Here is a 13,685-nt window from a genome sequence, read left to right as displayed (position 1 = left end):
AATGTTATTGAACTGCCACGGGCAAAAAAAATAAAAAAAATCAAAGGTTCTTAGAGTTAGTGCTTCAAGGTCAGTCTTGGATCAGAAAGCTATGTGTAATTAATTGGGGCTTAAATTTTAAGACCTACTTGGAAAATAAGTTAGATCTTTGAGAGAGAGAGACAGAGACAGAGAGAGAGAGAGAGAGAGGGAGAGAGAGAGAGAGAGAGAGAGGCCAACAGACAAAATCATCACCTTGCTACTAGTTAGTACCAAGAAGAAATGAAATTTCTTTTTACTTCCCTGTTTGGCTATATTTTTAAGAAGGCATTAAAAACCAAGCCACCACATATCATCGTGATGTTAAAAACTAAAAGGGCATGTTATGTTTGAATAAGCTTAGAACTGATCTACAGGTTATAAAACTAAGGAAATTTCTTGACTACAATATTGCCTCTCCCCAAAAGGGATTATGGGGTTGCAGAGATGGAAGAGTTGGCAAGAACACTCAACTATCTAAGCACGAGAACTTGAGTTCAAATCCCTAGAACCCATGCAAAAAATTGAGTATGGCTCCGAGTGCCTGTGCCCCTGGCACTATGGTGGACAAACAAAGGAGGATCGGAGGGGCTTGCTGAATGCCATTCTAGCTCCAGGTTCACTTAGAGAATTCTCAACAGAATAAGGAGGAGAGTGATGGAACAGAACATCTGATGTTCTCTAGCCTCTGCACACCCACACACACAAGCCTGCATATCTGCACTCAAGTATGTACACACACCACCACAACCAACACACACACACACACACACACACACACACACACACACACACACACTTTCTCTCTGTCTCTCTCTCACACACACACATACACACTTTCTCTCTGTTTCTCACTCTATCTCCCTGTGTCTCTCTCACACACACACACACACACATATACCTCTCTCTCACCACTTTCTTTCTCTCTCACACACACTTTCTCTCTCTCTCTGTCTCTGTCTCTGTCTCTCTCCCTCTCCCTCCCCCCCTCTCTCTCTCTCTCTCTCTCTCACACACACACACACACACACACACACACACACACACACACACGGGCTTGCTCAGAGAGGAGACTGAAATATGTGGAAATTACTCAAACACCAGAGCCCAGCATAAGCTGAGGACAGGCCAATAAATCCATAAAGCAATGGAATTTAAAGCAAAATGCTACAGCAACACAGATATCCCAGTTAGCTTTAACTGTCAACTTTACACAACCTGGGTGTGGGGTGTCGTTCAGGATGCTGCCAATATATGTTGCTTTTATTGGTTGATGACTAATTTTGACCAATGGCCAGGTAGAATACAGCCAGGAGGGAAATCCAAACAAAGTTACAAAGAAAAAGAAGATAGACTCAGGGAGATGCCCCCGTGTAGCTGCAGGGAAGCAAGATGTGAGATAATAAACCACGAGCTTTGTGGTAAAATATAAAATAATAGAAATGGGCTAATTCAGTTGTGAGAGCTAGTCAGTAATATGCCTGAGCCATTGGTCAAACATTTGCAAATAATGTTATGCCTTAGAGCGGTCATTTGGGAACTGGCAGGCGAGATGAGCAACCTCCAACTACACAACCTAGAGTTTCCTGAGAAGGGAGTCTCAACTGATTACCCAGGTCAGATCAGCCTATGGTGGATTGTCTTAATTATTAATTGATGTAGGAGGGCCCAGCCCACTGTGGGTGGCACCATTCCCTGGACAGGTGATCCTGGATTGTATAAGAAAGCCACTTAAGCCAGAGCAGTGCCATATACCTTTAATCCCAGCCCTTGGGAGGCAGAGGCAGGTAGACCTCTGTGAGCTCCAGGCCAGCCAGAGCTGCAAGGGTGAGGCAATGGGGTGGTGGGGGAGTGGTACTTATGCTCCAGCAACCGTAGAGTAAGATCACACAGGGGCGGGGTCTGCCAGGGAAGGGGTGGTGCTCCAGGAGCAGTAGAGTCTGCCAAGGAAGGGGTGGTGCTCCAGACAGGGTCTACCAGGGAAGGGGTGGTGCTCCAGACAGGGTCTGCCAGGGAAGGGGTGGTGCTCCAGAGGGTGGGGCACACATATGAGGAACAAGGAGGAAGCGAAAGCAGAGGGCTATTAGTAAACACAATACAGACTTCAGGTTCTAGACCGACACCGTGAGAAGCACAGACATGTCCTGGCATGACACAATCAGACCTGTGACCTAAGAAAGTCACCCTGATAATGTGATGCAAATGGCTAGAGTGGAGATGGCAAAGGGGTCAGAAAGAACCTTATACAGATCTGGATTTGCAGTTGTGCAAGTTCAGGAGATTATCTGGAATCTGCTGTGCTCAACACTATGAGGCACAGGGGGCCATAATCCAGACTAGTTTCAAGTCCTTCTCTCATGGCTGCTACCCTAAAAGCTCTGTTCATGGGCTCTGAATCAGCCATTGGTATCTCTGCCCAGTGCCCAAGACCTTCTTTCAGCCCATCGCACGCGGCTCTGCAGACCTCCGTTTCCAGCAACTCTCAAAGTGCTGTGCATTCTACCTTCCTGGCTAGACGGCCAGGTGCCTACTTCCCAAATCCATCTATCTAGACAGCTGTCACCCTGTCTGAGTCTCCTGGTCTAAGGCATCAACATTCCTCTGCCCAACGGCCATTCTTGTCTTTGTTCTTCCCAAAGTTCAGCCAGAGTGACTGTCAGCAGAGACAAATCTCACTGCATCCCTACAGCAAACTTCTGCCATTCTGAGGAGAAACATCAGCATCCTTACCACTGCTTTGGGAACCTCCTCCCTGGCTCCTGAGTCAAAGGCGCAGAATGTTCGGTTTTACGGTACTAGAAGCTCCTTCCCTGCTTTGGACCTTTGAACCTACAGCTATGCTGTCCGGGCAACTTTCACACCAAACACCCCTCTCACTGATGTTTCAAAGCAACTTGAATGTTGCCTTCTGACCCCAGCAGTCCACCATCATAGTTCCTTAGAAATATGTGCTTGCTTCTTTGATGTGGGAGGTCCTTTGTATGCTACAAATATGTGTTGCTTTTATTGGTTGATGGATAAAACTGTTTTGGTCAATGGCCAGGCCAAATATACCTAGGTGGGAAATCCAAACAGAGTTTCAGAGAGAAGGAAGGCGAGTCGGGGAGACGCCATGTAGCTGCCAGAAAAGCAAAATGTGAGGTAACAAGCCACAGACCGCGTAGTGAAATATAAAATAATAGAAATGGATTAATTTAGTTGTGAGAGCTAGTTGGTAATATGCCTGAACCACTGGCCAAACAATTATAATTAATATCAATGATTATTTAATAAGCAGCAGTGGGGACCGGCAGGCAGGAGAGGAACCAGTCCACTTGGACTGGGAGAGACAGAAAAACCTCCAATGTCACTTCTTCCCACAGTGTTTCCCAAAGATTGTATTAAATGATATCACATTTACAAGGACAGTCATTTGTTTACACCATGTCTAATTATACCAGAATCCTCAAATGACCTGTTCCCAAACAAAAGTGTACTTCTTAAAACTCTCTCTTTGTGGTGACAGTGATGTGTGCATACTTGAGCTCCTCTAGACAATAAGCTATAGGAAGGCAACTACCATTATTGAATTCCTTCTTGTGGTTGTTCTTCACACTTCTCTCCCAGCAGTCTGTTCAGAGAGCTCAGCAAACATCAATTACTGACGAGCGGCCCACAGTCACCCCTTTAAAGGAAACGGAACACATGCCAAACTTACCTGCTTCTGGCTGAGTTGCCTTTTCTTTCTTAGCACCGCTGCCACTGGGATGAGATCGTTTCCGGATCATGGACATGAGGGATCTTCAGGAAGGAGAAAACGATTCCAAAGAAATTAGTGGCTGCCTTATTGTCCAACTGATAAAATGAATAGTTTGCTTCATTTTTGGTTTTCTTTTGTTTATTTGAGACAGGGTTTCTCTGTATAGACCTGGTTGTCCTCAAACACATTCAGAGATCCACTTGCCTTTGTCGCCCATGTCCTGGGATTAAAGGTGTGTGCCACTGCCACCAGGCTAAAATTGATATCTCTAAATGGTCAGTGATAACCCAACTCTCCTATACACACATGATTTCTCAACTAAGAAGCCTGCTTTCTGCTTTTGTTAATGTTACTGTTTTCATCAGCTTATATTTTTAGTTGGGTGCCTGGCCTTTAATGGCTGAGCTACCCTCCCAGCCCTCATCAGCTTACAGAAAAGGAAAACGGCTTAGTTTCCTGTATACAACTCTGACCACTAGAAGTGAGACTGACAGTCACCATCAATGCACACAGCTTTATAAAAGGAGATGGATGAGGAAAATTTTCACACCTGTATATAAAATACAGAACTAATTATACAAGAAGTACTGGTTACCTATGAAGTACATTCCAGACACAAGGAAGGGTTAAAGAATTAGGGAGTGTTTGGTGCAAAATAGCAGTATAGACAGGGAATGTGGTATTCTCATTTAGCGAGTGTGGGTTGTTGCTAGATTTCTTTCCTGCCTGGACCCACAACCAACCACCTTGCCCCAAATGAACACACAGATGCTATATTAATTATAAAACTGTTGGCCGATGGCTAGGGCTTCTTATTGGCTAGCTCTGTCTTAATTATTAACCCATAACTACTAATCTATGTATTTCTACATGGTCTTATCTTACCAGAGACCACCTGGCACATCCTATATTTCCAGTCTCTACATGGCGTCCCCTTGACGTCTCTCTCTGACTACCTGTCTCAGAATTCTCATCTCCTAGTCCTGCCTATCTTCCTACCTCTATTGACAAAACAGTGTTTTATTCACCAACCAATAAAAGAAACATATATAAAGAAGGACATCCCCCATCAGTGGACCTCTCTGGTCAATCTTAGCAGAGCAGGGTATTTCCATCCGTAAACATTTGCTCATGAAACAGGAGTATAGAATATCCAACTCTGCACAGGTACTTGGGGACAGAGCATATCTGCACAGCTGTCTCTCCAGCTTAGGTTTTTAAAAGCACACATAAAACCTAAATTATGATCAACTGGACCACACTGAAGCTTAACAAAACCATGTGCCATTAAAATGCATTATGAGGAATGAAAAGGCAAACTAGCAAAGTAGATACATGAATTCTACAAGTGAAATCAAACACAGAATACAGTCCAATAAAAAAATGGATAAAAAAACTAAAAAAAAAAAAAAAAAAACTCTAACATTATCTCACAGAGCCCATGAGCCAGTGACTCCACTGGTAGCTATCTTACAGAAACACAAGCCTGTGTGTACCAGGTATGTGTACAAGAGATTTCACACAGACTCTCTACAGTTCCCCTAGCCTGCGGATACTACAGCCTCTGCCGGCATCACACTGGACACATGCACACCTTGACACATGCATGAGATGAATAGTGCTTGATTTCACCCACATAGCACAACATAGAGAAGCTTCCAGAATAATGTGGAATAAAACACAAAGGACGTGGGAAAGTCAGTTGTAGAAAGTTGAAAAAAAAATTGGGCCTTATTGGTTTGCAGAATAACTTCGATATGGGTTCCCATTCCTTAGCACTGAAAAACTCAATGTAAAAAAGTCTATTTGCTTCTGTATGGTACCATTTCTTCATAAAAAGTTTATGAAGGACCAGTGAGAGGGCTCAGTGGGTGAAAGCTCTTGCTTCACAAACTCGATGCCCTGAGTGTGATATCAGAACCCAAGGCAGGAGGGAAGATGGTCCCAAAAGTTTTCCTTTGAAACCATGCGCATACCATAGCATGCATGCTCACACACATACAATTAAAAAAACAAAAGTTCATCCTCCAAAATATTATTTAATTATTAATGCCCCGTGTGGCAAATTCTGATGGGTACAACAGCCCTAAGAAAGGTGAACTGGAAGGAAAGGTGAAGAAACAGGAGAGATGGCTATACAGGACAAGCCTATCGTGCTGTTTATTTATAGTGCTGGAAATCTAACCCAGGACCTCACACTGCCGGCCTCATCTGCCACTGGGCCACATTCCCGGCCCCTAGTGTTTCTTAGGTATTACATTTTTTACTTCTGCATTTGGCTATATTAACTAATTCACTTTTGAATTGCTGCCCTTAAAATTACCAGGCACATTGGGCGACCTCCCCCAGAGCAGAGTGAGAAGCATCACAGCCCCCTCCCTCCCTTAACATTCGACTCCACTACTTTATTTTCCTGTCTTACGAAGATCCCCAAATAGAAAAATCACATTTTTATCTCTGATGTTATAAGGAATGTTGTAAACTTTGTTTTTGTTTTTCCATGCCTCAAACTGGACTCCAAGATGAGTTTATTTGCCAGTGGCTGCCAGGGTAGGCTGGGAGGCCCTCAGCAGTCAAAGGGCCTCACTTGATATCATACTCTTTAACAACTTCATATCTGGGTACACTGAGCATTATTGCACACAAAGGTGACAAAACAGAAATTTATATTGCACTATGAAAAAAGAATACATGTTCTTTACTGTCTATCACCTAAGTGGATGGGGAAAACGCTAGCCTAAAGCTGAAGCCTGAGCTGGAAATGTGGTACTCAAGGAGAATCCATCCCATTGAAAAAGGAAAAACTATAACTTACACTACAGAAAAAAAAAAATAGGACAGGAGCCACTCAACAGGTGAATGACTCAACCATGACATCTGGGACCCACAATCCAAACTTTCACTGTCGCACCCAACCAAAAATTAACTTAGTAGGCACTCCTAGATGTTGGCCTTATCCAATCATTTAAAGCCTAATTTGAACAAAGATTGGCAGTTCCTGTCACCAATAAGAAAGAATCTCTGTTCTCTAATGGGAACAGTGGCCTTTTTTCTGCCATTGAACCTGAATGCTATCCCACAGCTTCCTGGGTCTCAAGGCTGCCATCCTTCATAATAGCGCTCCACCATGTAGAGCACACGAGCCAGCCAAAGATGGTGCTGAGATGGGCAAGTCCTGAGTTGTTTGCAAAAAAAAAAAGATGATTGGTTGCCTAGGTTGAACCAGATCACTGCATGAACAGCTCATGTTTACTAGGTAAAGCATAGGGTGCCTAGGTGCATGATAGACTGACCTTTAAAAACCATTAGCTGGCTGTCTTCCACCTCTAAGGTTTGTTTTTTTTGTTTTATTTTTTTGTTTGTTTGTTATTTTGCTTTAGAAGATGCTTGCTGTGGGACAATAAACGAGTTCCTGGCTTGACTAGACTCCCTGTTGTATCTGTTTGTCTCTGGGATTCTGGGAGGCTAGGAAATGGGCGAGAAGAGCACTTACCCTTCCTCAGACCCAGCTCAGCCTTCTGTGATTGGGCTAAGACCCTGCACACCACACATGGATTCCTGGGTCTCGAGGCTGCCAGCCATCAGAATATCACTCCACCACAGGTTCTTAGGTCTTGGACTCAGACTTGAATGACACCCAAGCAGGTATCCTGGGTTCTCAGCTTGCCCACTTGCCCTACAGATCTTGGAACTTATTAGCCCTTTATAATCACAGAAGTCAATTCCCTAGAATGAATCTATAGAGTCATGAGTCACTGCTCAGTCAATGACAGGCCACATATATGACACTGGTCTCAGAGGAGTATGTTGCCTATTAAGCCGACAGTCATCTTTGTTTGTGCAAGCACTTACTATGGTGTTTGCATAATGAAATAGTCAAACAACCCATTTATTAGAAGCAGTGTGTGGCAGTGTTTGCATGCACCTTTATCTGCATACACACCTTGTGGGCTGTCTCATGCTGGAAGACTCACCCTCTCCCCACCCCTCTCTCCATGAGACATGCTTGTCTAATGCCTGCCCTACTTTCTCCCTCCAATACAACATGACCCAGCCACACTTCCTTCCTCTGCTGGACATCTGTCCTCTAGAGCAAAGAAATGGGAGGAGATGAAGGGAAACCATAAAGCCAATGAGGAAGCCATGGTCCTGAGCCCTTCCGCATCCCTACCGTGTTCGTTTCTACCTGTGATCTGTATTAATATAAAAGTAATGGCTCAAGAACAAAGATAGAAATCACCGCTAGGTTTAGTACTCATGAAAGCTCATAGCATATGCAAATGTATCTTTGACAGGAAAGTATTTTTCAGCAAATTTTTTTTTCTGAAAAGTTATATCCCACACTATTTAAATCTATCTTAAAAGTTATTCATATTATTCAATGAAATTTTTCTTTTAAGAGTATTATAAAAGAGTCAATGGCTGAGGGATATATAGTCTTGATTCTTATATTCACTTCTCAGTATAAGTATAAAAGAGTTCTTTGGAGGAAATTCTATTTAGATTATACTTTCAATTCTAGGGGCTCTCAGCATTTCTAAGGCTAAAAATCAAAGGCCGACAGCACGACTGTAATTGCTTTTTAATAGTTCTCCCTTCTCATAGAAGTGACCTTTCTTACCAGCTCAAAATTCTAGACCTGAGAGAAAGATCAAAGTGACGTATTTCCCATTTTAAATGTCACCTTTGGAATATCTCCTACAGACTTGGCTACCCAGGAGAGAGAGAATTTAAAATACCTGAAATTCTTTCAATTGACTCTTGGACTCAATCACCTGTAAAGATTATTTAACCCCAACTACTTCAATGGCTTAAAGTAGATTATGTCATACCCAACTCGGCAAGGCAAAGTAATGAGACCCTTTTTCAAAGGCAAAGTCCCATTTCCATAGTCGTGTGGGAGGAACACACTGCGTATTCTATTCAGCTGGATGGACTAAGGTGCAAAACGGGAATAAAGGGCTTCTCTGTGTGAAAGGATTAAACAAATCACATGAGTTAATGAAAGCTAAAACATCCAGCAAAAGTTTAAATGCCATTTGTTCAAGAACAAATTATTCAAAAGCAGCTAACGAACATCATGAGAAGGTAGGCAGTCGTCAAAATAAGTAGCCTGACTTCTCTAATTCTGGATGGTGGCGCACAGACTCACCAAGATGGCAAAATCTCTCTAATGTGCGTCAGAGAGAGGCAATGATGGCAAGCTAGCCAGGCTTCAGAAAAGGGGAATTTCTGCCTGCACACACGTAGGATTCCTTCCCCAAGATCTTAAACAGCAAATTTTCCTTCTGGAAGGTTCTAGTCTTAGAATTATTAAAGGCTTATCTAATTGGATAAATTAGTTGGGGTGAAAGATATTTAGTACTTTTAGATTAAGTACTAGTTTATAATAATTAGTGGGTTAAGTTTTAATTTAGTACAAAAAAAAAAAAAAAACCGAATAAGCCAGAACTTCCTAATTCAAACCAGTGAAGGGAAAAGAGTAAAACACTTTGCAGAACCTCGAAATTCCTCGGTCTCATGCGTGAGGGAAATCCTAGTGCTATGGGTGGAATTTTGAAATGAGAAGTATCTGGGATAAAAGACAAATGTCTAGTTCTTAAAGTTTGAAGCACTGTCACTGAATCCAAGTTCTGCAAGGGGACACATAGGCTGCGATGCTTTCCTTGAAGGACAGCTTAATACCAAGGATATACAAGAAGCAGGACACACACACACACACACACACACACACACACACACACACACACACACACACACACACACACACACACACACACGCTGGACTTTAGGAGGCTCTGTCTCAGGAAAGGGGGGGGAGGGAGGAGAGAGACAGAGAGAGAGAGAGAGAGAGAGAGAGAGAGAGAGAGAGAGAGAGAGAGAGAGAGAGAGAGAGAGAGAGAGAGAGAGAGAGAGAGAGAGAGAGAGAGAGAGAGAGAGAGAGAGAGAGAGAGACTAGTGTGACTGACAGGGCCAAGGACGAGGAAGGGAACGCCACCGGAAGCAGGAAGCTCCTCCATGGTACTTACCGGATTGGATTGGGTGGTGGAGGGGGAGGAGGCGGAGGAGGCGGGGGTGGGGGAGGCACCGAATTCTCTGACTGGTTCACTCGCTTCTGGAGTTCATCCACTGTACAGGGAGCAAGGGTTCAGAGAGACCTGAGGTAAACCACTATACTGTATTCACGTAAGAGAAAAACAGCCCCTCTCAGATGACGACTGGGGTACACTTGGGCATTTCCAGAGGAGACTGCAGACTTTCTATCATCCAGTCATCACTAATGCCATAGCTGGGGCTTCATCTGTTTAAGTACACTACCATTATTTTCCCATTTGGACAAAGGAATGTGGCTAATGCGTGGGGAGGAAGAATTGAGCAGGCTGAAGGAAAATTTGCAGCAACGGAGTTCACCCCTCAAACACCAAGAAATTCTTCATGCTAGACTTTGAAAGCATGTGGACTGAGGGCTGCTTTTAAGGATGGCATTTGCAATGCATTTTAATAATTGCATTCTTCTCTCCCACACTTAATTTCCTTCAGAACCAGCAAACACTAGAGTTTTTAACTAGCTTCACATTCCTAAATGCCTGTAACTTAACAAACCTTTTGCTCATCTGAAGAAATGCCATTTATTCATCCAAGTCACAATAAGACAGGCATTTATCAGACACCAGCAATGCACATGGACCTATGCACAGAGCGAGGGCACAGCAGTTCTTGACTCCAATGGGCTCAATTTAAGCTTGTATCATAGTGCTAGAGGTACAGCTCCATCCTAGAGCTCTTGCCTAGCAAGCACAAAGCCCTGGGTTCAATCCCCAGCACCATAAAAGGAAAGACATATGTATTATGGCCTAATAGGTGGTGGGTACAAATACTGTATGCACTCAGGTCCCTTCACAGTTCATCACTAGCCATGCTTTACTTCCCAACCCTTAAACAGGCAGTGTGGGCTACGGCCCACACTCTCCACTCCATACATGTTCATCTGTTACTCCCCAAAGGGATCTGGACATCTTCCAAGACAGATTGTGTGTGTGTATGTATGTGTGTATGTGTGTGAGTGTGTGTATGTGTGTGTGTGTGTCTGTGTGTGAGTGTGGGGAGGATGTCTCTGTGTATATGTGTGTATGTATGTGTGTCTGTGTGTATATGTCTGTGTGTGTGTGTCTCTGTGTATATGTGTGTGTGTGTGTGTCTGTGTGTGTATGTGTGAGTATGTGTGTGTGGGGGGCATGTCTCTGTATGTGTGTGTGTGTATGTGTTTGTGGGTGTGTCTGTGTGTGTATGTGTGGATGTGTGTGTGTGTGTGTGTGTGTGTGTGTGTGTGTGTGTGAGTTAGGGGCATGTCTGTATGTATGTGTGTGTCTCTGTGTATATGTGTGTATGTGTGTGTGTCTCTGTGTGTGTGTATGCATGTGTATGCATGTGTGTGAGTGTGTGTATGTGTGTGTGTATGTATGTGTGTCTGTGTGTCTGTGTCTGTGTGTATATGTGTGTGTGTGTGTGTGTGTGTGTGTGTGTGTGAGTGGGGGGCATGTCTCTGTATGTGTGTGTATGTGTGTGTGTCTCTGTGTATATGTGTGTGTGTGTGTGTCTGTGTGAGTATGTGTATGTGGGGGGCATGTCTCTGTATGTGTGTGTATGTGTTTGTGGGTGTGTCTGTGTGAGTGTGTGTGTGTGTGTGTGTGTGTGAGTTAGGGGCATGTCTCTGTATGTATGTGTGTGTCTCTGTGTATATGTGTGTGTGTGTATGTCTGTGTGTGTCTGTGTGTGTGTGTCTGTGTGTATATATGTGTGAGTATGCGTGTGTGTGTGTGTGTGTGTGTGTGTGTGTGAGTGGGGGGCATGTCTCTGTATGTGTGTGCATGTGTGTGTGTGTGTATGTATTTGTGGGTGTGTCTGTGTGTATATGAGTGTGTGTGTGTGTGTGTGTGTTAGGGGCATGTCTCTGTATGTATGTGTGTGTGTCTGTATGTGTTTGTGTGTGTGTCTCTGTGTATATGTGTGTATGTGTGTGTGTCTGTGTGTGTATGTGTGTGTGTATGCATGTGTGTGAGTGTGTGTATGTGTGTGTGTATGTCTGTGTGTATCTGTATATGTGTGTGTCTCTGTGTATATGTGTGTATGTGTGTGTGTGTCTGTGTGTATATGTGTGAGTGTGTGTGTGAGTGGGGGGGCATGTCTCTGTATGTGTGTGTGTGTGTGTATGTGTTTGTGGGTGTGTCTGTGTGTATATGAGTGTGTGTGTGTGTGTGTGTGTATGTGTGTGTATGTGTTTGTGGGTGTGTCTGTGTGTATATGAGTGTGTGTGTGTGTGTGTGTGTGTGTGTGTGTGTGTGTGTGTGTATAAGTCAAAAGTCAACATGAAGATTATTTGATTATCTGTAGGGAACATCCACTCTAAACTGGCACCACACCTCCTGGTGGCCAAGACAGAGGACATGGAAGAAGGAGGCTTGGTGTTTGTTTTGTTTTTTCTGTTTTCCCTCTCACACTGTCAAGTTCATGTAGCCTGATGCTAAGGCACTCCTCCACTGGAGTCAGAACCCATTTCTTCAGGTTTCTAACACAGCTTAGAGACCAGAAACTCTGTGGAATCCTCCTGGACCCCAGCACAGACTAAGTGCTCCAGGCTCATGGACTAAACAACTAAGACTCTCAACCTTTCTGTAGAGAAGTAGTTATTGTTAGGATATCTGGACCTCAGCCTGTAATCCAGATTAATAAATCTCATAATAAACCCCTTCTATATGTTTGTTCTGTCAGTCCCGTTCCTTTAGAGAACCCTGACCCCAAGCTAACCCCAACCTTCCTGAGCGCTGAGGTAGCATTCATGTACCACCATACCCAGTAAAAACACACAGATTCTTCTGTGTTCCTTTAGATTTGTTTATTTGCTTTGACTCCATGAGTGTTTGTTTGCATGTATGCATGCTCACCGTGTGTGTACAGTGCCTGCACAGATCCCCTAGATGACTCTGAGGTAACAAGTGAGTGCTGGGAATCAAACCCTCATCCTCTACAGGAGCAGCCAGTACCCTGAACCCCTGAACCATCACTCAAGCCCTTCCTCTGTGTTTCCCATAGGTCCCCACGTTGGAACTGACTACGGACATCGCAGAGTCTACAGAAATCAGTTCAAATTGGAACTTCAGATACCTGCAATGTCTGCCGCTCCCATTTACCATAAAGATGGCTTCACTTATGGGTGACTGACAGTTGCTAAAAAGAGTTGGAGTTTTCTTAATTTTGGATTGACTTTTTTGAAGCAAATCGTGATCACTTTTCCTCGCGAGTGTTTAAAGAGCATTGAATGTTTCAGAAAGGAAAATAAAAGGCTACATGGCTCTTCTGCATGGATTTCAAAATTCTATTATAAAATTAATGGGAAATATCTGCGGTGACTATTGAGGCTGCTATAAAGGGGAATGTACCCGCGGTAAGTTGCCCGCCTTCCTGGGGACGCCTAGCTATATGGCAATCTAGATCCTGCATTTCCATAAGCCTTCCAGCACCGAATGAACAAACCCCTTGATAGAACCCCTGGTGTTTAAAAATTTTCCCATTTAATATACATATTGCTGCCCACGTCATTGTTAGGTGTGGCATAGAAAGTAGCATTCCATATGTATAATTAAACCCCAAAGATGAAGGAGATACAAACACCAAAGATGAGGGTATTATTTAAAGGAAAAAAAAAAAGAAAAGAAAGGAAAGTTCAGTTCTTTTTGAAAAAGCACTCCAAAATGAACAGAGTAAAATAAGTGCTTGGTGATCAATCCTTTCCAAAGGCCCAAGATGTTGACAGTTGGAGTCTTCCATGCTAATGGCACCACTGGGCCTGGGCTCTACTAAAGAAGGTCACAGAGACTCTACATTAAAATAAAAAAGTAAGATGCAATGTTTGTGACTTGCTTGATGACAG

General features: G+C 43.6%; 1 protein-coding gene across 4 annotated transcripts in view; it reads right to left on the bottom strand.

Annotated features, from left to right (window-relative positions):
• Window positions 1–13,685, bottom strand: part of Shtn1 (shootin 1) — a 196,832-nt gene that overhangs the window by 33,457 nt on the left and 149,690 nt on the right. For all 4 annotated transcript variants that reach the window (XM_027406873.2, XM_027406875.2, XM_027406876.2 and 1 more), the window contains 2 exons: window positions 9,787–9,886; window positions 3,716–3,798 (listed from right to left, as the gene is read on the bottom strand). In XM_027406873.2, the coding sequence (XP_027262674.1) occupies window positions 3,716–3,798; window positions 9,787–9,886 (183 nt within the window). The remainder of the gene's footprint in view (window positions 1–3,715; window positions 3,799–9,786; window positions 9,887–13,685) is intronic.

Source organism: Cricetulus griseus, chromosome 3, assembly GCF_003668045.3.
Source record: "Cricetulus griseus strain 17A/GY chromosome 3, alternate assembly CriGri-PICRH-1.0, whole genome shotgun sequence".
Lineage (NCBI taxonomy): Eukaryota > Metazoa > Chordata > Mammalia > Rodentia > Cricetidae > Cricetulus > Cricetulus griseus.
Note: the sequence above shows the minus strand (reverse complement) of the source record. Positions and strands in the feature narration are given on the sequence as shown.